Source organism: Pseudophryne corroboree, chromosome 9, assembly GCF_028390025.1.
Source record: "Pseudophryne corroboree isolate aPseCor3 chromosome 9, aPseCor3.hap2, whole genome shotgun sequence".
Taxonomy (NCBI): Eukaryota; Metazoa; Chordata; class Amphibia; order Anura; family Myobatrachidae; genus Pseudophryne; species Pseudophryne corroboree.
Genome location: NC_086452.1, coordinates 444,598,309 through 444,624,163, shown reverse-complemented (window position 1 = coordinate 444,624,163; position 25,855 = coordinate 444,598,309). Strand labels below are relative to the sequence as shown.

The 25,855-nt window shown below is 45.6% G+C and overlaps 1 protein-coding gene across 2 annotated transcripts in view; it reads right to left on the bottom strand.

Annotated features, from left to right (window-relative positions):
• The window catches only part of IP6K2 (inositol hexakisphosphate kinase 2), a 49,754-nt gene that overhangs the window by 4,717 nt on the left and 19,182 nt on the right, over positions 1 to 25,855 (bottom strand). The window contains exons 2-4 of one of the 2 annotated variants that reach the window (XM_063941147.1): positions 6,996 to 7,276; positions 4,688 to 4,913; positions 1,646 to 1,818 (exon numbers count right to left, since the gene is read on the bottom strand). In XM_063941147.1, the coding sequence (XP_063797217.1) occupies positions 1,646 to 1,818; positions 4,688 to 4,913; positions 6,996 to 7,197 (601 nt within the window). In that variant the 5' untranslated portion in view covers positions 7,198 to 7,276. Of the gene's footprint in view, positions 1 to 1,645; positions 1,819 to 4,687; positions 4,914 to 6,995; positions 7,452 to 25,855 lie in introns of those variants that run through there. The other variant, XM_063941148.1, reaches the window with a different exon arrangement.

Genomic DNA, 25,855 nt, shown 5'->3' with positions numbered 1-25,855 from the left:
GCCCTAGAGTTACACCACTATCTGAGAGGGATTACCAATTTCTACTGTGGGTACTGGCAAAGGCTCTGCTAGTGTAGAGTTACTGGCTCCAAGCATTGCTGGATATTACTGGACAACAGGCGGAGGTTTATACGTTCCTTTGGAGTAAAGGGACTTGAGTTTGAAGGGTATGAAGAAACTTGGGAGATCTTTGTTCTGTTCAATAACAAGATGAGCATTTCAAGTGACGCTGGGTATTTCCAAGTAATCAGCTTTCACTTCCCAGTACATGTCTAATCACCAGAATGCTTAAGATAAGATAAGCACAGATTAGTCTGGTTGTGGTGTCACCTTTGCTAAAGAGAAACAACCTTTGCTACGTGCAAAACATGCACAGTGCAACATATGCAGGAAACGGTATCATGTACTGAAACCATTGCTGCCCACAGGAGGCCCGAGCGATATGGCGGCACGCAAACGCAACTGCTTTGATTAATTCAACAGATTTTGGACAGGGTAAACTGGTTTCCCACAAAGTAAATACATCGGGCAAATTAGTTATTCCAGCTATACAGTTAGGACAAACTAAAGCTGGCCAAACCATTATCATCTTGGGCCAATTGTTCTACTGGTGCCACGATTGCAAGGTCAAAGGGGTAAATTTAGTAAGATGGGAATTCTATTTCAGATGGGATGTTACCCATAGCAACCAATCAGATTATACGTCTTATTTATCTAGCACTTTCTAGAAGATAATACCTGGAATCCGACCGGTTGCTATGGGCAACATCCCATCTGAAACAGAACTCCCATCTCAGTAAATTTACCTCTAAGTGTGTAGCTCTATCCACACCATGGGGTCAATTCTATTCAGCGACAGTTGGAATAGCGCCGGGAGTTAGCTCCCGTCGCTATTCAATTCAGCTCATGTTAAGTCGGCGAATGCCTGTTCTCGCAGACTTAACAGATTGAATTGTCGGGAGAACGGGCATTTTCCGACTTAACTCCCCACCACGATGCTGATTCCTGACAGAATCAGCCACGCACCGGCCGCGTGGCAGAACTTTTGTTGGATTTCCTCACTCATCCCCCGGGGGTGAGAGAAGAATTCCCGACAATTGGTGTCACTTGGCGCTGTATTGAATAGTGCCGGAAGCCAACTCCCGGCACTATTCAACTGTTGCTGAATAGAATTGACCCCCATGATCACAAAAATCTTAAGCTGTGTGAACGGTTTACAGTTATCACCAGAGGTTGGTGCAGGAACCACAATGCAGGAATTTCAGCCTATGGCAGCCCGCTCAATCACTGGGTGATACAAATATCTCTTCCTGGCCTATCAGAAAGCATGCCAACAGCTATTCCATCATTCAAAAGTCCAGCATGGTCAAATTTAAACAAATGGTTGCGTGTGCAGGTAACTTAACTGGGCAGGCGAGAGAAGGCTGTTTGGCCCAGTTTTATCAAGCCTTGGAGAGTGATAAAATACCAACCTATCAGCTCCTAGCTGCCATGTTAGCGGCGGTGTTTGAAAAATTACAGTTAGGAGCTGATTGGTTGGTACTTTATCACTTTCCAAGGCTTGATAAATCTGGGCTTCAGAACGTTATGTGAGGCATTAGGCACTGGTTTATGCAGCCTATTTATATTGGTAGCAAAAGGATACTATATTGGTTCCTGTGTTTGGCGTTCTCCTTCATACGCTGGAGCTGTTGCTGGTGGCACTTCATACTCCATGGGTTGTGCTTAAACTGTGAGCCGACGTTCCCTTTCTTCTCCACGCTGTAGTACAACACCTCGGATTTCTTTAACCATTCAAATTCATCCTCTAGCTTGTGGCTGGGAGAATAAAGAAAAGGGGGTCACCAAAAAAGAAGTACAAATGCATTGAGTATAAACCTGCAGAATAAATCACATTGCATTAAGAGGGGAGATGCATCAAAGCTTGGAAAGAGATCAAGTAGAAGCCAATCAGCTCTGATTTCTCTCCACAGCTTAGTACATCTCCTCCTAAAGTGTAAAATGTTCTGGATAAATGTGGGGGCTAGAGAAGGATTAGGTTCCAAGCAGCTGCTCAGGGGAAACACATGGGATGCTCCTATTTTGCTCTTTTTTTCATACTGTACACGGTAGCAGCTGTGTGGCGATATTAATGCCATATATGTATACAAAGCACAAAGACATTTGCTATAATATACTGCAAATCTGTGTGTACTGTATGTAGCAAAATACCCTGTTTTATTTGCTACATACACACAGATTTGCAGAACATTATTGTTAGCAGCGATAGCAGTGTCTTTGTTATATATACATATTTACAAAAAACAAACACACACACACAAAAAAAAAAAAAAAGATAAAAAAAATGGACGGGATGTAATGCCGCCCAGGTTCGGCAGCTGAGCAGGATGCCGGAAGAACACAGACTTTTTTTTAAAGGGGCAATCACTTGCAAGGCAAAACCATTGCCCCTTTAAAAAAATAAATAAAAAAAATGTCTGAGTGCGCCGAACCTGGGCAGCATTACATTCAGCCCAACACATCCATTCTAAACCCAGGAAAGGGTCCCATAATCAGCATACCCAGAACAGGGTTGGACTGGCCCACAGGGGTACAGGGGAAAACACCGGTGGGCCCTACTGCCTGGGAGCCCACCCCCTCCTCTAGGGATCAGGTTCCAGACTGTGCGGTTACTAATCTAGTACATTATCTTGCATGCACTACAGTACTTACTGTATATATTTATCTAGGGGACCAACACTTGCAAAATGGTTAGGCAAACCAATGTGGCGGCTGGGCACACCCCCTCTGGAGACTGGCCACACCCCTAAAGCCCCTACAACTGCATCCCCCCTGTGGGCCCTACATGCCCCAGTCCGACACTGACCCAGAATGTAAACAGCAAGCTGTGTACCCCTCTCTTCCCAGCAGAACCACTCCCCCCATCTCACGGCTCTCAGGTCTGACAATGGACATTCATGAGTGAGAGAGCACAGAGACCTGACATACATGAACAGCTCCAGCCTGAGACCACAGTGTACATCACTATTCGCTCAATTTGGTGGTCAAATGGACTATTAGCATACCAACCGTTGTACTCTGGAGACCTTGTCCTGGGTGACGGGAGGCAGGTCAGTTTTTGGTTAGCTAAACTTGTCCCAAAAACGCCCACCCAACATCACATGCTGACACAATGGTGCATTTTACCAAAATATGATGTTTTCTATAGCGCGGATACAAAGAGCGGACGAAGGGGGCACATATTGTACATGATTGTAAAATGACCAAACCATGAGTACAAGCAGCAAGCTGGAAATCCAATTCATATTTGTAAGGAGACTTCACTGTATCTATGGTCGCTGAATGAGCACAAATTAAGCTTTTTTATAAAAAAATAAAATATATTTTTATTATAATTGTATTTACAAAAAGTTTCTCACATCTGGTTTGGCCATTTTACAATCTTGTATTATTTTCTATTCTAATTAGGAAACACGGTAATTTCCTAATTAGAATCGGCAAACTAATTCTATTACGTCAGGTATATATATATATATATATATATATATATATATAAAAATATGTGGAAGAGATGAGCGGGTTCGGTTTTACTCGGTTCTCAAAACGGCATCTTATTGGCTCACGGATGTCTCGAGTTATGAATAGCCAATAAGATGCCGTTTTGAGAACCGAGTAAATCCGAGTAAAACTGAGAAACACCCAAACCCGCTCATCTCTAATATACATACAGACACACACATATACTGCTTATTGTGATAAACACATTGAAACATCAAACTGTAAAGGGGGGTACACACGGAGAGATCCGTGTTTAAAATCTAAGCAATCTGACTAGATTGCTTAGATTTTAAGCACGGATCTGCCGTGTGTATGCTCCCCAGCGATAGCGATGGGCGGCTCCGCGCATCGCTATCGCCGGTGCTAGATTGAGCCTGCATGCAGGCTTAATCTAGTGGATCGCTCACTTCACTGTTGTGTGAAGTGAGCGACCCCCCCGTCCGTCCCCTCGTGCTGTGCTGAGCGGGGGGGAGAGATGTGTGCTGAGCGGTCTGTGTTAAGTTCGCTCAGCACACATCTCTCCCGTTAGTACCCCCCTTATCAATGTCCCCAAAACATCATATGAGCATGGTCTGTGTATGATAATGGGCTCTGTCAGTTACATGCAGGAGAAAACCAAGATAATCAGATGTCAGGCAAGAAAGCGGTTAGAGGAATCACAATGGACTGTGATGCGGAAAGGTTCTAACCAGATGATATAGGGGTCTATTTACTAAGCCTTGGATTGAGATAAAGTACCAACCAATCAGCTCCTAGCTGCCATTGCTTGGTTTGAAAAATGACAATTAGGAGCTGGTTGGTTGGTAGGTACTTTGGGGTCTATTTATTAAGCCTTGGACGGAGATAAAGTGGACGGAAATATGGAAAGGTTCTAGCCAGGTGATGTAGTCTATTTACTATGCCTTGGATTGAGATAAAGTACCAATCAACCAGCTCCTAACTGCCGTGTCACCAGCTGGGTTTGAAAAATGACAGTTAGGAGCTGATTGGCTGGTACTTTATCACCGTGCACTTTATCTCCACCCAAGGCTTAGTAAATAGACCCCAGAGACTCTGCTGGCTGTGCACTGCTGAGCAGCCAGTGACAGGTCTCCTGCAGGAGGTGGACTGTTCACATTCAGGATCTCACCTTTTTAATTTCTCCTCTTTCCTGTGCTGGCGGACTCGCTCCTTGCTCAGGTTGTCGTTTTCCAACATAAGAGTTTTTTTATTAGACCACCTGATCACTTTACTTTTGGTCTCAGTGCAGTCCGAATAGTCTACGTTTTCCAGGTGGTCTTGGTCCCGGTTTAAAGGATAGGCTATTAGGCATAAATTTCCATCTTCGTCTTCTTCGAAGCTGACGGACACCACACCTGCGAAGGAAGACAGGAAGGGGCATTTAGTAACCAGAGGTGGAGGCCGAGACACAATGTAACACAGGGTTACATCGAGATCTGTTTTTGTGTCTTACCCAATCCTTAGTATTTATCCTGCCACAGGCCAAATCTCATCTGCCAACCTAACAGATATCAAAACAACTAAACATAGAAACACCCAGACACAGAAAGACAGCCTTTATATATAAATATCTCTCATGGCAAAAACAAAGGCTTTAGATAGCTGCCACCCAATACAAACCACTGACAAAATAATAACAGGAGACAATTTCAATTCATTCAAATATTTATTGAAACGAAATAAATATTCTTTATTGATTGCAATGAAAAGAAAAGAAGATGTAAAACAATTCTTATTATTTACATCTTGCAGCGAAACACCGGAGTGGTTTGCATTTATGCAAAGCAAAAAGCATTCAGTATCACAAAACTATGAAGGGTTCATGGCATTTGATTAGGAGATGTGCAAGCATAGCAAAAAAACAAACACAAAACAGAAAATAAAAAAAAAGGACGTAAACAATATAGCAAACACTCACTGCATTGCTTTCGATCCGTCACCAAGCTTTAAAATAATTGTATCTTTTGTAGTGTATCGTGACGTTTCTTTGCTTATTTGCAGTGATAATATTATTTACAAAGCAAAACACATATACAAAGCAAATGTTAAATTCTTCTTGGTGAACGCTTTAAAAAAAGTACCCATTGGCTGCTCATATCAGTCTCTCTAATGCACTTTCCTGATTTTTTTTTTTTTATATATATATATATATATATACATAGTCTTTGGCATATCAGAATGATTCAGCTGTTTTCCAGGAGTGCCAAAAAAAAAAGTCCTCATAGTCCTTAACTGTCCCTCTTTTTTTTTTAGAGACTGCATTGCTGTCGCCAACATCCCTCAGGGCAGCTGAAGAGAGTGGCAGTCGGGACTTACAGGAACTGGGGTGGGAGGTGCAGCAGAGGTTCTGACAGTCTTGCTCTCAAGCACAAAAATGGGAGGACTAGGAGGATATAGGGGAGAAGCGAGCTAGCAAACAGCCTTCAGATTTATTCTCCAAGGAAAGTCAGTGTGCATCGGCTGCAGGTGTCTGCCCACCCATCCACCAACACATGAACGAACAAAACACCGGAAAGAAGCAGGAATAACAGTAGCAGCTCACAACGCACAATGGAACATTCCGGTAGGTGCTTCTATAGACTAAATGTGTTAAAACATTTGCAGTCAGTGTGAATAGATCTCATAAAACCCAATGAATTTTCCCTGGACACTTACCGTGGGATAATATAGGAACACATGGCTGACAGCCATGCTTTGGACACTATGACAGATGACATGACAGTCTACGAAGTATAGCAATCTACGAAGCACCTTTCACTGGCAGCTAACTAAACGGCTTAAAGAACAAAGAATAAGGACTCAGGAATGCAATGCCCTTGAGATCTGGGATTTCCACTCTCATAGAGCTGGTGACTCACTCCAGTTTTTTGTGCAACTCTTTCATCTAAAAATACATTTCCCATTTCCTGTGAAAGGGAAAGAACCTGGACACTAGGATATACTCTTACACTTGGTTATTTTCCATTTCAATATAACTGATCCCCAACCGAAAAAAATGTTTAAAAAAAAACCCCCAACCTTTTGCCGCAGTGAGAGGGGAAAAAAAAAAAAAAAAGTTTAAAAGAGGAGAGAAGAGAAAAATAGGAGACAGAAAGGAGGGGGGAATGAAAAAATAGCCGAGTCTGTATGACCAGGTAGATTTAAACACTGGTCTTGTCAGGTTCCACTTACCTACTGGAGTCTAAGGGAGACTTAGGGCCACAAAAGCACAGCTGGTCTAAACTCTATTGTTTTTAGCCGGCCAAGAGACCCAATGGGTGATCTCCAACACAACGCATCTCAGCCTGTCCCTGACAACATCAAAATATGTGAAAAAGAACAATTCCTAAAACTGCTTCTATAAAAGAAGTGTTTTAGGGACAACAGATATACAACACACAATAAAGGCAGCGTTCCTCCCCTCCCCCCCCCTCCCACTCACAGGAGCGAGAACTTACCTTTATACTGAGGTGTAAATTTCCTTATTTCGGTCGGGAGTGTTTCGTAGAACAGGTGCTCCCTTTGGATGAGGGGTTTGCAGATGGTCTTGTCGTTAAAGCGAAGGACGCAGGAGTGTCCTCCGACCTGGTGTAAAAAAGGCTCGAGCAGAACTCCCTTTGCGTACTGCTCCACTTCCATGGCTCTGAATGCTGGGCTCATTGTTACTGCACATTAGAGAGGGCAGAGCAGCTTCTCAGATGGCTGTCCTTGTGAAGCAGCTAATACGTTTCTCAGGTCTCTGTCAAAACAAATGCAAACAAGAGATCCCTCCGTTTAAACAAGTGCAAGGCTCGGTTTGTACAGGGTTTGCAATAATCCTTTCCTCATGTCCTAGAGCATAAATATACACTGTGCGTCTGTCCTCTGCCAGGGACAATCCTCCTCTGAGCTCGCAGGCTCACAGCAGCCAGACAAATATGGTGATGTCACACCGAAGAAAAACAATCTTGCTGGCTCCTCCTGCGAGGCAGCCGGCCAATCAAAATCTTATCTGGGCGGCTCCCAGGAGGAAAACTGGAGAGAGACAAAAGGAGGGTGTGGAAGGGGCTGCGCTGCTGCTCTCATTTGTTTTTGTCATCAAGTGTTCACATAATACAGCAAAGATCAACTATAAAATACTCAAAAGAACACTCTGCCGCCTTTATAGGGCATTACAGTCATTCTGATTACAAACGCTGTAAGTAAAGCAGCCTGTGTATGCGGACGTACAAGCAATAAGTTATACAGTATTAATAAACAAGCAATTAATAGATTCAGTAATAATAAGTGTCTAATATGCAGAATTTATCTGAAGAGGGCTATAAGAACGACCTCTCATAAATAGGCAGCACATAACTTAAGTGAATTATTGCAGATTATGCACTAAAAAAAAAACCAATAAAACAAGACCGTTCATTTCATTTAAACATGGATCAAAAATAAAAAGGACCCTTTCAGCATCTTATATCCCAACATAGAAAATAGGATGTGCCCACAGACCAAGGCAAAAGAAAGTACCTATAGAATATCATACTCTAGGAATACAGTATATCTGATCACGTTGCCAGCCTGCCTTACACATGTGAACTTCAGTGTACAGATGCATTCATTACACAATATTATACAGGTTGAGTATCCCTTATCCAAAATGCTTGGGACCAGAGGTATTTTGGATATCGGATTTTTCCGTATTTTGGAATAATTGCATACCATAATGAGATATCATGTTGCTGGGACCCAAGTCTAAGCACAGAATGTATTTATGTTTCATATACACCTTATACACACAGCCTGAATGTCATTTTAGCCAATATTTTTTATAACTTTGTGCATTAAACAAAGTGTGTGTACATTCACACAATTCATTTATGTTTCTTATACACCTTATACACACAGCCTGAAGGTCATTTAATACAATATTTTTAATAACTTTGTGTATTAAACAAGGTTTGTGTACATTGAGCCATCAGAAAACAAAGGTTTCACTATCTCACTCTCACTCAAAAAAGTCCGTATTTCGGATATTTGGATATGGGATACTCAACCTGTATGAGAAATGAGGGGAACCTGCATGATTAAGATCCAGGCTTCTGGCTAAAGGTGTCTCTCAGCAGCCACTAAACACCTCATTATTTAATTTACTAGTTTTAAAATAAATATCGGATTGGCACTGGAAACAATCCAAAAATATTTATTTCTAGACTTCTACCAGCAGGGGGAGCCCTATACTGTCCAGCAGTACAGGAATTCTGCTAACACACCTTTGTTTACTGCTCACATCATGCTGAAAAAGATGCAAAAAGCTATGATCTTACTTTATATGTACCATAGCTTCCCAATGCTGAATACAAAGTCACAGAATATACTGGAGTAGAACAGTTACGGGGGGATATATGCCTTTTATGTAGGATGTTTAATAAAACAGCCAGTGGGTAAACCGGAGGATAAACCATCGGAGACCCGCTCCAGGGTGCCTGACCATTACATAGATTAGTTTCCACGTGTAAGTGTCTGACAGATGCACCGCGCCAGCATTCGCTATTTAAAATAAGAATTTACTTACCGATAATTCTATTTCTCGTAGTCCGTAGTGGATGCTGGGGACTCCGTCAGGACCATGGGGAATAGCGGCTCCGCAGGAGACAGGGCACAAAATTAAAAGTTTGACCACTAGGTGGTGTGCACTGGCTCCTCCCCCTATGACCCTCCTCCAAGCCTCAGTTAGGATACTGTGCCCGGACGAGCGTACACAATAAGGAAGGATTTTGAATCCCGGGTAAGACTCATACCAGCCACACCAATCACACTGTACAACTTGAGATCTGAACCCAGTTAACAGCATGATAACAGAGGAGCCTCTGAAAAGATGGCTTCCAACAATAATAACCCGATTTTTGTAACAATAACTATGTACAAGTATTGCAGACAATCCGCACTTGGGATGGGCGCCCAGCATCCACTACGGACTACGAGAAATAGAATTATCGGTAAGTAAATTCTTATTTTCTCTGACGTCCTAAGTGGATGCTGGGGACTCCGTCAGGACCATGGGGATTATACCAAAGCTCCCAAATGGGCGGGAGAGTGCGGATGACTCTGCAGCACCGAATGAGAGAACTCCAGGTCCTCCTTAGCCAGGGTATCAAATTTGTAGAATTTTACAAACGTGTTCTCCCCTGACCACTTAGCTGCTCGGCAGCGTTGTAATGCCGAGACCCCTCGGGCAGCCGCCCAAGGTGAGCCCACCTTCCTTGTGGAGTGGGCATTTACAGATTTTGGCTGTGGCAGGCCTGCCACAGAATGCGCAAGTTGAATTGTGCTACAAATCCAACGAGCAATCGTCTGCTTAGACGCAGGAACACCCAGCTTGTTGGGTGCATACAGTATAAACAGCGAGTCAGCCTTTCTGACTCCAGCCGTCCTTTAAATATATATATATATATTTTTAAGGCTCTGACAACGTCGAACAACTTGGAGTCCTCCAAGTCGCTAGAAGCCGCAGGCACCACAATAGGTTGGTTCAGGTGAAACGCTGATACCACCTTAGGGAGAAACCGAGGACGCGTCCGCAGTTCTGCCCTGTCCCAATGGAAAATCAGATATGGGCTTTTGTACGATAAAGCCGCCAATTCTTACACTCTCCTGGCCGAAGCCAGGGCCAGTAGCATGGTCACTTTCCATGTAAGATATTTCAAATCCACCGATTTGAGTGGCTCAAACCAATGGGATTTGAGAAATCCCAAAACTACATTGAGATCCCACGGTGCCACTGGAGGCACAACCGGGCTGTATATGTAGTACTCCTTTGACAAAAGCTTGGACTTCAGGAACTGAAGCCAATTCTTTCTGGAAGAAAATCGACAGGGCCGAAATTTGAACCTTAATGGACACCAATTTGAGGCCCATAGACAATCCTGTTTGCAGGAAATGTAGGAATCGACCCAGTTGAAATTCCCCTGTCGGAGCCCTCTCCTTCAGGATCCGGCGTTCAACCGCCATGCCGTCAAACGCAGCCGCGGTAAGTCTAGAGGTAGAGTGCACGGATCCTCCGTGCGCATCTCTTGAAGTTCCGGGTACCAAGTCCTTCTTGGCCAATCCGGAGCCACGAGTATCGTTCTTACTCCCCTTCGCCTTATAATTCTCAGTACCTTGGGTATGAGAGGCAGAGGGGGGAACACATACATTGACTGGTACACCCATGGTGTTACCAATGCGTCCCCAGCTATTGCCTGAGGGTCTCTTGACCCGGCGCAATACCTGTCCAGTTTTTTGTTGAGGCGGGACGCCATCATGTCCACCTTTGGTTTTTCCCAACGGTTCACAATCATGTGGAAGACTTCTGGGTGAAGTCCCCACTCTCCCGGGTGGTGATCGTGTCTGCTGAGGAAGTCTGCTTCCCAGTTGTCCACTCCCGGAATGAACACTGCTGACAGTGCTATCACATGATTTTCTGCCCAGTGAAAAATCCTTGCAGCTTCTGCCATTGCCCTCCTGCTTCTTGTGTCGCCCTGTCTGTTTACGTGGGCGACTGCCGTGGTGTTGTCCTACTGGATCAACACCGGCTGACCCTGAAGCAGAGGTCTTGCCAGGCTTAGAGCATTGTAAATTGCCCTTAGCTCCAGTATATTTATGTGAAGTGAAGTCTCCAGGCTTGACCACACTCCCTGGAAATTTCTTCCCTGTGTGACTGCTCCCCAGCCTCTCAGGCTGGCATTCGTGGTCACCAGGACCCAGTCCTGAATGCCGAATCTGCGGCCCTCCAAAAAGGTGAGCACTCTGCAACCACCACAGAAGAGACCCCCTTGTCCTTGGAGACGGGCTATCCGCTGATGCATCTGAAGATGCGATCCAGACCATTTGTCCAGCAGATCCCACTGAAAGGTTCTTGCGTGGAATCTGCCGAATGGAATCGCTTCGTAAGAAGCCATCATTTACCCAGGACTCTTGTGCATTGATGCACTGACACTTTTCTTGGTTTTAGGAGGTTCCTGACTAGCTCGGATAACTCCCTGGCTTTCTCCTCCGGGAGAAAAACCTTTTTCTAAACTGTGTCCAGAATCATCCCTAGGAACAGCAGACGTGTTGTCGGGATCAGCTGGGATTTTGGAATATTTAGAATCCACCCGTGCTGTTGTAGCACTACTTTGTCTAGTGCTACTGCGACCTCTAACTGTTCTCTGGATCTTGCCCTTATCAGGAGAACGTTCAAGTAAGGGATAATTAATACGCCTTTTCTTTGAAGTAGAATCATCATTTCAGCCTTTACCTTGGTAAAGACCCGGGGTGCCGTGGACAATCCAAACGGCAACGTCTGAAACTGATAGTGACAGTTTTGTACCACGAACCTGAGGTACCCTTGGTGTGAAGGGCAAATTGGGACATGGAGGTAAGCATCCTTGATGTTCCAGGACACCATAAAGTCCCCTTCTTCCAGATTCGCTATCACTGCTCTGAGTGATTTCATCTTGAACTTGAACCTTTGTATGTAAGTGTTCAAAAGATTTCAGACTTAGAATAGGTCTCACCGAGCCGTCCGGCTTCGGTACCACAAACAGCGTGGAATAATACCCCTTTCCTTGTTGTAGTAGGGGTACCTTGACTATTACTTGCTGGGAATACAGCTTGTGAATAGCTTCCAACACCGTCTCCCTGTCGGAGGGAGATGTTGGTAAAGCAGACTTCAGGAATCTGCGAGGAAGAGACGTCTCGAATTCCAATCTGTACCCCTGTGATACTACCTGCAGGATCCAGGGGTCGACTTGCGAGTGAGCCCACTGCGCGCTGAAATTCTTGAGACGACCCCCCCACCGGACCTGAGTCCGCTTGTAGGGCCCCAGCGACATGCTGAGGACTTTTCAGAAGCGGGGGAAGGCTTCTGCTCCTGGGAAGGAGCTGCTTGCTGCAGTCTCTTACCCTTTCCTTTGCCTCGGGCAGATATGAATGGCCTTTTGCCCGCTTGTTCTTATGAGAACGAAAGGACTGAGGCTGAAAAGACGGTGACCTGAGGTAGGAGGTGGGAGGTGACCTGAGGTAAAAAAGGTGGATTTTCCGGCTGTTGCCGTGGCCACCAAGTCCGATAGACCGACCCCAAATAATTCCTCCCCTTTATACGGCAAACTTCCATATGCCGCTTGGAATCCGCATCACCTGACCACTGTCGCGTCCATAAACTTCTTCTGGCAGAAATGGACAGCGCACTTACCCTTGATGCCAGAGTGCCAATATCCCTCTGTGCATCTCGCATATAAAGAAAATGCATCCTTTAAATGCTCTATAGTCAATAAAATATTGTCGCTATTCAGGGTATCAATATTTCCAGTCAGAGATTCCGACCAAACCCCCCCAGCACTGCACATCCATGCTGGGGCGATTGCTGGTCGCAGTATAACATCAGTATGTGTGTATATACTTTTTAGAGTATTTTCCAGCCTCCTATCAGCTGGATCTTTGAGGGCGGCCGTATCAGGAGACGGTAACGCCACTTGTTTTGATAAGCGTGTGAGCGCCTTATCTACCCTAGGGGGTGTTTCCCAGCGCGCCCTAACCTCTGGTGGGAAAGGGTATAATGCCAATAACTTCTTTGAAATTAGCAACTTCCTATCGGGGGTAACCCACGCTTCATCACACACTTCAATCAATTTTATCTGATTCAGGAAAAACTACAGGTAGTTTTTTTTTTCACACCCCACATAATACCCATTTTTGTGGTACTTGTAGTATCAGAAATATGTAACGCCTCCTTCATTGCCGTGATTATGTAACGTGTGGCCCTACTGGAAAATACGTTTGTTTCTTCACCGTCGACACTGGAGTCAGTGTCCGTGTCTATGTCGACCGACTGAGGTAATGGGCGTTTTAAAGCCCCTGACGGTGTTTGAGACGCCTGGACAGGTACTAATTGGTTTGCCGGCCGTCTCATATCGTCAACCGACCTTGTAGCGTGTTGACACTATCACGTAATTCCATAAATAAAGCCATCCATTCCGGTGTCGACTCCCTAGGGGGTGACATCCCATTACAGGCAATTGCTCCGCCTCCACTAACATCGTCCTCATACCTGTCGACACACACGTACCGACACACAGCACACACACAGGGAATGCTCTGATAGAGGACAGGACCTCACTAGCCCTTTGGGGAGACAGAGGGAGAGTTTGCCAGCACACACCAAGGCGCTATAATTATACAGGGACAACCTTGTAGTAAGTGTTTTCCCTTATAGCAGCTTAATATATATTAATATCGCCAAAATATGCCCCCCCTCTCTGTTTTAACCCTGTTTCTGTAGTGCAGTGCAGGGGAGAACCTGGGAGCCTTCCCACCAGCGGATCTGTGTGGGAAAAATGGCGCTGTGTGCTGAGGAGATAGGCCCCGCCCTCTTCACGGCGGGCTCTTCTCCCGTTTTTTTCTGTAATCCTGGCAGGGGTTAAATACATCCATATAGCCCAGGGGCTATATGTGATGTATTTTTAGCCAGTAAAGGTAATTACATTGCTGCCCAGGGCGCCCCCCCCCAGCGCCCTGCACCCTCAGTGACCGCGGTGTGAAGTGTGCTGAGAGCAATGGCGCACAGCTGCAGTGCTGTGCGCTACCTTAAGAAGACTGGGACGTCTTCAGCCGCCGATTTCTGGACCTCTTCTCTCTTCAGCATCTGTAAGGGGGCCGGCGGCGCGGCTCCGGTGACCCATCCAGGCTGTACCTGTGATCGTCCCTCTGGAGCTAGTGTCCAGTAGCCTAAGAAGCCAATCCATCCTGCACGCAGGTGAGTTCGCTTCTTCTCCCCTTAGTCCCGCGTTGCAGTGAGCCTGTTGCCAGCAGGACTCACTGAAAATAAAAAAACCTAACAAACTTTTATTCTAAGCAGCTCTTTAGGAGAGCCACCTAGATTGCACCCTTCTTGGCCGGGCACAAAAACCTAACTTAACTGAGGCTTGGAGGAGGGTCATAGGGGGAGGAGCCAGTGCACACCACCTAGTGGTCAAACTTTTAATTTTGTGCCCTGTCTCCTGCGGAGCCGCTATTCCCCATGGTCCTGACGGAGTCCCCAGCATCCACTTAGGACGTCAGAGAAAAACTAATAAGTGAGGGTACAGCATAGTGGATTGCAGGAGACTTTTCCCACCTACTCAAATCTGTGTCACTAAAGGCTGCCCATACAGAGCGTTATTGTGCCAGGCAATTAGATCACATTACACCCAAACGGCAGCGTGTATGTGTTCATAGCAATCTGATCAGTGTGACTGGTATCACAGCGCTAATTTCTCCATACCATGTATACTGCTCCGTAAGGCAAAGAGTTATCTGCTGTATGTACAGTACACATAGGATGTATACTATACACTGTATGTACACTACATGTAGGGCTAAGCACTGCATGTACCTTACGCATAGGGATATCCATTGTACAGTATGGATACTATATTAGTGTTCACTCTAGGCTATTTTAGCAGGGCGCCGCGCCCTGCCCGTTTTTTAACAGGCAAAACCCGCCCTGCCCCTTTTGCGGCGCCCTGCTAGAACAGCCGCACGCTCCCTGCCTTCCCGGCGTGTATAGATGCCGTGCGCATGCGCGCGGCATCCATTCACGCATTGGGAGAGGGCTGGGGGAAGCCCAGCACCGACGGAGGTGCTGGGCACGCCCCCAACAGTGACGTCGCCGGCCACAGACGCTCTCTATAGTAGCGTCTGTGGGCCGCACCTCCCCCTAAAATGACGGCGGCGTGGCCACGCCCCCTAATTTGCGTGGCCGCGACCCCATTTCGGCCGCGCGCGCACACATGTGCCCCCGGAGTCCGGCGCCCTGCCCCTTTTCACTCCTAGAGTGAACACTACTATAAATAGGTAGGGATGGACATCGGAAGCCCAGCATCAAATGATGGATGGGCTTCCACTATCGAAACTTTCGATGTGATGGTAACTAATCATCGCATCAAAAGTATTCGATGAAAAATAGCATTCATATGACTTGTGCATTTAGCGCAGTATGCGGCACTGCTGGGGAGGTGATGGAGCTGCAGCACAGTATGTCATAATAATATATAAAAAGTGCTGCAGCCCTTGAAGTCTTCTAAAAAGCTTTTTTCAGGGCTGCCTAACACCCCCCCCCCCCTTTCCCACGTTAGGTGTCAACATCCAACTCCACACCCTGCAGAAAAAAATCCTCTTTGCACATGCGCAAAATCAACTCGTGGCCGTTCCCGATGTTGAACAGCTGAATTCAGCTGCACTTTAACATCGGATGGCCATCGCATCCACACCATTCGATGGCGGATACCATCAGAAAGCCGCCATCAAATGGTGAAAACACTAACATCGGAAAGCAAAACATTGATGGTTTCAAACCATTGCATTCCGATGTCCATCCCTATGCATAGGGTTACCCAATGTGTGTACTATACGTAGGGTTATCCATTGTACACTATGGATAATATACGTAGGGTTATACGCTATATGTATACTATAAAAAAGGCTATCCAGAGGTTTACCCACTGTATGTATACTATACTTTGGATAACCCTATGTATCGTATCCATGCTGTACAATGGACAGCCCTCTGTATGTATACTATAAGTGAGGCTATCCATTGCTCTGTATGGATACTATACAAAGGGTTATCAATTAACTGCCTGTAATTCCTATTTAAATGCCAACTATGAAACCAAATGTCCTACCAGGCCTGACACGTATATATGTAATACAACTGCCAGTCAGCTAGAAGGAGTTAACTACACTCCTAGCAGATTGCCGGGATCCCAATACACAGGGAGCGCAGATGGAGCAGAGAGGAAAACAGGAACAAGACACGGGGCCACACCCTGCGGACTCTCAGACTGGCTCATTAGCAGACTCAGGGTGACGTGACAATTTCTAGCTCTCCTTAGCAACCAGTGCCTTCCACCATCCTCACAGCTAAGGACCTTCAGATAACGAAGGATGCATCATGATATCTCTGCCCTGGTAGCTGTAACGTACTGCTGCTCTGTGCACCTAAACGCCGAGGACGCATACAATGTGTGGGCTGAACCAGTAAGGAGTATGGCTTTGCTGGGAACCAATGTGACTGCCCCCAGAACTTGCCTCATGTAACGCCAAGCATCCCGCTCCGAGCTACAGAGCAATGAAACACAGCTTGTCGTATCGGATGTACTATTTGGGTTGAATTTCTAAATGACTAAAATAAATGTCTTTGGGGATCTATTCATGAAGCAGTGAAAAGAGTGGAGAAGTGAGCCTGTGGAGAAGTTGCCCATGGCAACCAATCAGCTGCTCCGTACAATTGTATAGTATGCAAGTTATAAATGTTACGTCAATGCCGATTGGTTATTCTCCACTGGCTCACTACTCCCCTCTTTTCACTGCTTCATGAATAGACCCCTTAATCCCTTTACTTCGATCATAAACAAACCGTACCGACTGCCCTTCATTTAAGCATACATGTCGCTTACACAACGTCATTTTGTGGGCGGAAACTTTGTTCATCATTACGCAATCTGTTAGGAATTAGGGAAATGGTTAAGGTATGAGGCACTTTGAGCCTCATGCCCCGGTGAAGTCAATAGTAAATTGATAGGCTGAAAATCTGTTTAGCCACAATACTACATGCCCCCAGTGAACATAGAAGGTTCCATACTAAAGAGCGAGGGTAAGGTGGAGTAACCAGGTGTATGAGTGTTTTCTGCACACAACATGGTGGAGCTGGTCTGGAAGCCTTGCAGCGCCAGAGAAAAACAGAGCACTTGGCAACAAAGAAATAAACATATTACTTCACGTAACGAGTACCGAGGCTTTCTCCCTTCAAATAGATTAGCAAGATGAAAAGGAAGCAGCTGACGGTGTTTTCTAGCAGGCCAATCTCGTCACATCTGCTTTTAATTTCAGGCAGTCGGAGCTGTCACTACTGCGCCCTTTCTACACTTCAGCATGGAACCTTCGTGGACATGACAGCTCTCCAAAACCGCTGTTTGTAATAGAGAAAAGCGCTGGCTAATGCTGGACCAGAGGCGCAACACGGTGCAGCCGAACTAAAGCACCTGCCGAGTGGCGGCAAAGGGGTTTTACTATTTCATCACGTCAATTTTTATAGTTCAGAATTCCGAACTGTTTTTCCAAATATGGGGGGGAGCAGTTAAATTGGGAGCTTCACGCCCACTCCTAAATACACTCCAGTAACACCCCTCAGCTCACTTTAATGAGACCTTTAAATAACGCTCATAAATGACTTAACCTCAGGAAAATGAAGTCTGACTAATTCTCCCCCACGCCTGGATAAAGGGGCCTGTGGAATTTTTATAAAGCGGGGTTGGCAGCTGGAAGTGGCCTGGAGGAATAAACAAAGCTTTGCGGGACATTTACGAAATTGGGATAAAGAAATACTAATGGGTAAGAGGTGGCAGCATTACAGATACGGTTATGTAACCCTATGCTGTCCTCAATGTGGTCATCCGTGCAGCTAGACTTACAAGACAGCGATTGCGTAAAAATTCCACCACTAAAGCTGGGTACACCCCTTGACAATCGCACTTTTGATGCAATTTCATGTACGTTCGGAAGTCCTGATCACAGTGCCGATACAGGCGTACACATCTATACAATCCAACTTGCGATCTTCGACCCTCATCTGTCCAAAACATGGAACCCATAGTACCACACGCTACACATTTCAGGCTGCTGCTAGAAGAGCATCTGAGAACGTCTTTTGTCTGCTTATCGCATCTGATGAAAATTAAACTGCAAATAAAACCAGATATTTCTGTTCTATCAGTTTTCTTCCCTAATGACTGAAGGTGCGTACACACTGAGAGATCACATGAAAGGGCCAGGAGCCACAAGAACGGACTAATGATTGCGTAGCTCTTTCACTGCTATCAATTCAAATCTTTTATTACCCATCATCTCTGAAAGTACTTCCACTGACAGCATCCCGCTGCACTGCAGAGGAAGGTTCATACAAAGGCCTACAAACGCATAAAAGTGCGTTGCTTCTGCAAATATGACAGGCTGACTTATACTCCTTTTCCACCTAAGTACCGGGTCCGATCTAGGATGTTTAACCCGGCTACAACCCTTGTTGGCCCCGCCGTTTCCACTGCACTTCGACACGGGTCATTACCGTGTTCAACCCAGGTAGGATTCCAGGATCACTCAACCCGTGTTGAGCCGTTTCCACTTACTAAAAACCCGTGTTGATGCGCGCCCCCGTGCAAAAACACGGGTAAATTTAGCTAGTGGAAAAGGGGTATCAATAATGCACCTCTAGCAAACCTATTATAAGGGGGTATCACATGTGTTTTAGGAAACAATGTTTTCTTTCTTTAAAAAGTAAATAGATCACACCAGTAACATCTAGTATTACAGACATATACAGTAAATATATTTAATAAAGTCAATGGTTATACACATTACAACAAAATATAAAACAAATCTTCATCAATATTTAACATATAATTTAAATATTGTCATAACAATAATAATATTGTAACATAAATGAAATAAGTTCAATTTAAATAAGAAGTTGATAGAAATGTACATCTATGCAATAGAATGAAACTGCCACAAGGGGGCTCTCTCTGCCTCACCACTAATGATCCTTCCTCACACAGTAACCAGGCACTAGGTAGTAATGACACAATAATGCTGTGTGTGACATCACAGTTTCCTTGTGACTCAACACGAGGCGGGGCCATTCCTTACAGGTCATCATATGTACTGTATCGGCAAGAATGATGTAATATGCCTCTATTGTGTGATGCTGTAACACGTTATTCTGCATTTACACAATCACTTGTAGATTGATATGATCACCTATAGCTTGTAACTGAATTACATAACATGTCATTGTGCTGGATTTACATATTATATATTATATCTAGTGTTCACACTAGGCTGTTTTAGCAGGGCGCTGCGCCCTGCCCGATTTTTTAAGGGCAAAATCCGCCCTGCCCTTTCTGTGGTGCCCTGCTAAAACAGCCGCCCGCTTTCTACTCTCCCAGCGTGTAAAGATCCATTCACGCTAGGGGAGAGCTTGGGGGAAGCCAAGCACCGCACGACCCCAAAAGTGACGCCGCCGGCTGCCCACGCCCCCTACAGTAACGTCTGTGGGCTGCACCGCCCACTTAAATGTCATTTTATGACCACGCCCATATTTTACATGACCACGCCCTCTTTTACGGCTGCGTGCGCGCACACACATATGCCCCCGCAGTCCGGCGCCCTGCCTATTATTATTTCTAGAGTGAACACTAATATCTATACATACACCCACTGTATACAGTATATAGAAATAGGGGGGAGATGTATTAAACCTCGATGACTGTAACTGCCATTCCAAAGACTGCTGTATATAAATGACAGTTATGCCGCTTTCAGAACGTGAACCCGGATTCAGACCCTTTCACATTGCAGTTTCGACGGGTCTGGGACTCCAGGTCGACAACAAAAAGGTCGACACACATTAGGTCGACGCCAATTGGTCGACACACATTAGGTCGACATGGACAAAAGGTCGACATGGACAATGTCGACATGGAAAAAGGTCGACATGAGTTTTTTTGGTGTCATTTTCTTCGTAGAGTGACGGGGAACCCCAATTAGTGCACCGTGTCCCCTCGCATGGCTCGCCATGCTTCGGGCATGGTGCCTTCGCTCCGCTCCGCTCGGCACAGATTACCGTTCCAATCGTAGTCCACGTAGATCGTTAAGTATGAAAAGGTTCCAAAAAAGAAAAAAAAATTGTGAAAAACTCTTGTCGACCTTTTTCCATGTCGACCTTGTCCCTTTCGACCTTTTGTCCATGTCGACCTTTTGTACATGTCGACCTAAGGTGTGTCGACCAATTGGCATCGACCTAAGATGTGTCGACCTGGAGTCCGGATACCGTTTCGACTCGGGTTATTCCCGGGTTGGTGCCTTTCACGCTGAACCCAGGTCACCCATGTTAAACACTGTGATGTGATTTAAAACGGGACTTTTCTGGCTCACATTGATGAGGTTTCAAAGGAAATAAAAGGAGGGGCTGGGGACTGCTCTGAGCAGACACATACACAGCCAATCAGCACCTTTTCTGAGACCCGGGTTGAATATCCCGGGACAGAGGCTTTCACGCTGCACGACGACCCGTGTTTAACCCTTCTTTTAAGCAGAGTTGAAATGCTGGTTTGCTCGACCCTGGGTTATTCATTTTGGCGCTAGCACACTGCAACTCGAACCAGGTCGACCCGGCAACAACCCCAGATATTTTGGTGATGTGAAAGGGGTATTAGTAACTGGTTACTTTGGCCAACTTCTCCAATTTATATCCCTCCAGGAATGGAAACATCACTCCCATAGTGTTTTAGATCAGATGCTATAGCGTTGGCGCAATGCTATAATCTGAGAAACATTTTCCAATAGTCACAATTCAGACCTGATCGTAGATGTGCTAAACTTAGCACAACTACGATCAGTCACACTGACATACGTTGGGACGCCCAGCACAGGCCTAGCCTGCCCCGTCGCACAAGTACAAAAGCATTGCGCTTTTGTACTTCAGGAGTAGCTCCCAGCCAGCGCAGATCCTGCGCGCTGGCAGGGAGCTACTCATCGCTACCTGGTTCGCAGTGGCTGCACATGACGTCACGCACGCTGTGCGTACCGATCAGGTCTGAATCAGACCCAATGTCCAATTAATGTATAACAACAACTGCTGGCCTCAAGTGGCATTTGGTTTGCATTGGTGGCGAGTTTAATATTTTACTTCTATTTTATTATTTCACAACAACAACAACAACAACAACAACAACAACAGGCGAGTGCCTGGAAGGAGATGAGCGATAGCTGATAAATATCTGCCAATGTAACAAAAGTTAATCAGCACCCAAGTTAACCAGTTCTCCACTAGAGTATTGACCATTCTCTGCTGTTACCTGTTCTCTATCATGTTTACGGCATTGGCTGCTAGGTTACCCTGTGATTGTGACCACCCGTGCGTGCCTCTAATCCAGTTACCTCCTCTGGGATTGTAATAACAGCAGCCTCTTCCTATAGTAAAGAACAGGATGCTATCCCTTGTGACAATGATGTGGGACGTCACCTATAGCTATAGTAATTAATACTGGAAATTGCGGAGCAAACATCTTGTATTTGTCTTAGCGTATAGCACGGTTAGCTATTCATTTAACGTTTAACTGATGGTTAGTCTTCGATATAGAGCTACACGCTGTGGATTCAGGATATGATACCCAGGTGCCAGAATCGTACAGCAGTTAATTATTTAGTGAGTAAACCTGACACCTTATCAGAGATCAGCTACATTATAGCAGGTGTCACTTAGAGTTTGTCCAAATGGAACGCACTGCGATAACTGGAGTGGAAATATTTCATACCTATAGCATGCTGTCCAAGTAGACAAGCATTGAAGGCTGTGGCGCAGCAGTTACCGCAATAAAGTGATATATAAAACACAAAAATATGATCAGTTACACCTGACAGCACAACGACAGCAGCGACTGATGGACAAAGTTTTGATGAAATAGAACGGACAAAAATAACTGTACAAGGTTTTACATTTCACTAAAACCTTAAATAAGCACAAATAAACCTTGAACAACTCTCACACTAAGACAATCGCAATTTAATAACATTCTGACACTTCTAGCAACCCATGTATAATACCGGACAAATAGCCCAGTAATATTACTTTCTCTGGCAAGAACTACCTTGCTTGCGTAAGATGTTAAACACCACAATGTGATTGCCCAAGTGAGCCATTTGCAGTGCTATAGGAAGAGCACTGGAGTCTGGTGTCGGCACGCCTTCACCCCAACCACAAGTGTGAAAAAAAATATAGTGCAATTTCCAGACCAGAAACTACTGTACTTGCTGCTATCCTGTGGCTGACACGTGACTTTCTGCAGTCGCATGGAGCGAGGCTGACTCCCACTGTAATCTAATGGTGCCCACACACGGTGCTATTTGTGCTTATACAATGGGCCAGATGTATTACCCTGGAGAAGGCATAAGGAAGTGATAAACCAGTGATAAGTGCAAGGTGATAAATACACCAGCCAATCAGTTCCTAAATGTTAATTTACATATTGGAGTTGATTGGTTGGTGCGTTTATCACTGGTTTATCACTTCCTTATGCTTTCTCCAGGTTAATACATCTGCCCCAAAGTGAGGTATGCTATTTGAACTACATCCAATTTTGAATACATGACAATGTACTATGTGTGCTGTAGTACTAAAATACCTGCCTGCACACACTATTTTGCCTTGACATATGGGCTAGACGGGAGCGCGCATCGCATCGCGAGGGACAATACACACGGTTGCGATTTGAACTAGACGCTATGCTATTTGAACTAAAAAGATCAAACAGCATGCGAGATTCGCACCGTGTGTGGGCACCATTACACTATCCACTGGCCCCACAACACTCTGTAGAGCGGAGAATGCTGGACGCAGGTGGCAGCCAACACTGGTGGGCAGGACATGTGTGTAGGGTGGGTGTTGGGGGCGTGTAAAGGGTATGCATGGGGGGGGGGGAGATGCAAGAGGATGAGGGGTTTTTACAGACTAGGTTAGTATTAATAACACAATGCATAGCATGGTAACATGTCCAGTGTGGGCCCACGGGATGGGGGGTCAAAGCCCCGTGGGCCCACCCCCTCCTCTAGGGATCAGGTTCCAGACTGTGCACTTATACATTAGAAATATTTGCCATTATATTGCACAGAACTAGGCTGGCCACACCCCTAATGGGCTCTGCCACTTCAATCCCCCAGTGGGCCCTTCATGCCCAGGCCCGACACTGAACACACTACGTCCACGGCTAAAGGTATCAGTCACATACATAAGACGCCATGCTTGGAGAATATCCGCCTAATGGGATCACTATTGTTACTCACTAGAAGACGACAAAAGCAAAGAGTTTGTCTGTGACGGTACTAAAACAGTTTCATTACTTATCCTCCAATAAAAGTAGAACGTTAATAAACACTTATTTTCCTGTTTATCTTGCATGAAGAAAAAAAAAGGGAGAGAAAAAAACGAAACGCCTAAATAGTGCAATAAATGAAATAGTTTTTATTTTTTTTCGTTACTTTTAATGTTGCTCTATTTTTCAGGTGACCCATTGTTTTACTTTATAAATGTAATAAAGGATTCACAATTCAACAGAGAAAAGTACCTTCCAAAGACAGTATATACCTACAATCATTAAACTAATACAAACTACAGAAGGGATTGTGCGATGGCATGTTTAATCCGGAAAAAATATATTTCTCCAACGTCCTAGTGGATGCTGGGGACTCCGTAAGGACCATGGGGAATAGACGGGCTCCGCAGGAGACTGGGCACTCTAAGAAAGATTTAGTACTACTGGTGTGCACTGGCTCCTCCCTCTATGCCCCTCCTCCAGACCTCAGTTAGAATCTGTGCCCGGACAGAGCTGGGTGCATTTTAGTGAGCTCTCCTGAGCTTGCTAATAAGAAAGTATTTTAGTTAGGATTTTTATTTTCAGAGAGCTTCTGCTGGCAACGGACTCTCTGCTACGTGGGACTGAGGGGAGAGAAGCAAACCTACTAACTGCGGCTAGGTTGCGCTTCTTAGGCTACTGGACACCATTAGCTCCAGAGGGATCGAACACAGGACCTGACCTTGTCGTCCGTTCCCGGAGCCGCGCCGCCGCCCCCCTCGCAGAGCCAGAAGTCAGAAGCCGGCGGGTTGAAGAAAGAAGACGTCAAAATCGGCGGCAGAAGACTCCTGTCTTCATATGAGGTAGCGCACAGCACTGCAGCTGTGCGCCATTGCGCCCACACACTCCGGTCACTGTAGGGTGCAGGGCGCAGGGGGCGCCCTGGGCAGCAATTAGATACCTCCTGGCAAAAGCAGCATATATACAGTTGGACACTGTTATATGCATGAGACCCCGCCATTAATTTTACACAAAATCGCGGGACAGAAGCCCGCCGCTGAGGGGGCGGGGCCTTCTTCCTCAGCACTCACCAGCGCCATTTTCTCTCCACAGCTCCGCTGAGAGGAAGCTCCCCAGGCTCTCCCCTGCAGACTCACGGTAGAAAGGGTAAAAAGAGAGGGGGGGCACATAAATTTAGCGCCTTAAATATATATACAGCAGCTACTGGGTAAACACTAAGTTGCTGTGTGATTCCTGGGTCATATAGCGCTGGGGTGTGTGCTGGCATACTCTCTCTCTGTCTCTCCAAAAGGCCTTGTGGGGGTCCTGTCCTCATATAGAGAATCCCCTGTGTGTGTGGTGTGTTTTATGTGGCCTCTCCTCGCCTCAAACATGAGAACACCAAGACCAGGCTTACCACCTCTCTGTCTGAGAACATCAAGTCTGCCCCTGGGCCTAACCATCAAGATGAACAGGGAACTGTGGGGGAAGAGCACCAGGACCAGGATCAGCAGGGACATCCCCATTGCGTCTGAGTATGCCCCCCTCATTCTCCTACCCACCCGAACTAAGATCTGATCAAAATGTTATCCCACTCCTACTTCTGCCACTAGTTACCTGCTATTGTGTTTTTTTTTCTCTCCATTGCTCGCTTCCAACCCACCATGTGTTTTTCCTGTAATGTTTACCTCCACTGATTGCACACCTTTCCATTGTGCCCTACATGCAGGGTACATCATACTACTACATAAGCATCAGTTTTCCCATATATGAACTTGGCCCTTGTATGGCTCACCTCCCACAGTGTAACCTTCAAAGTGCGCCCAACATGGCTGCCCCATATGGTACACTTGTGGATGGGATGAAAAATACATGGACCTTGTGGTTTTGTTGGAACCCTACTCTAAACTGTAGGACTCTGAAATCACCCCCATTTTGTGTCATCTCTTCTAGGGGTAGACTATTCCACCCTGGGTAATCCTACGCTTAGCGCCCAAGATGGCTGCTGCACTTGGTACCTATAAGGGTGGAATACACAACCCTTGGAAGTTATTACCCAAAATGCCTGCACCAATCCTGCGTTATGCTTTCTGTGGACTTAAGATTTTTCTTTTATGTCTGTGTTGCTTGTCTATTGTTGTATTACTCAAATCCTCTGTATCATGTGCATTGTTTTTGATGTCTGTAAAGCGCCTTGAGTCCTGTTGGAGAAAGAGCGCTATATAAATAAAATTATTATTATTATTATTGGTACGCGTGTGTCGACATGTTTGACGAAGAGGGCTATGTGGAGGCAGAGCAAGTGCAGATGAATGACGTGTCTCCGCCGACGGTGCCGACACCTGATTGGATGGTTATGTGGAAGGTGTTAAATGATAATGTAAACTCCTTACATAAAAGGTTGGATAAAGCTGAAGCCTTGGGACAGTCGGGGTCTCAGCCCATGC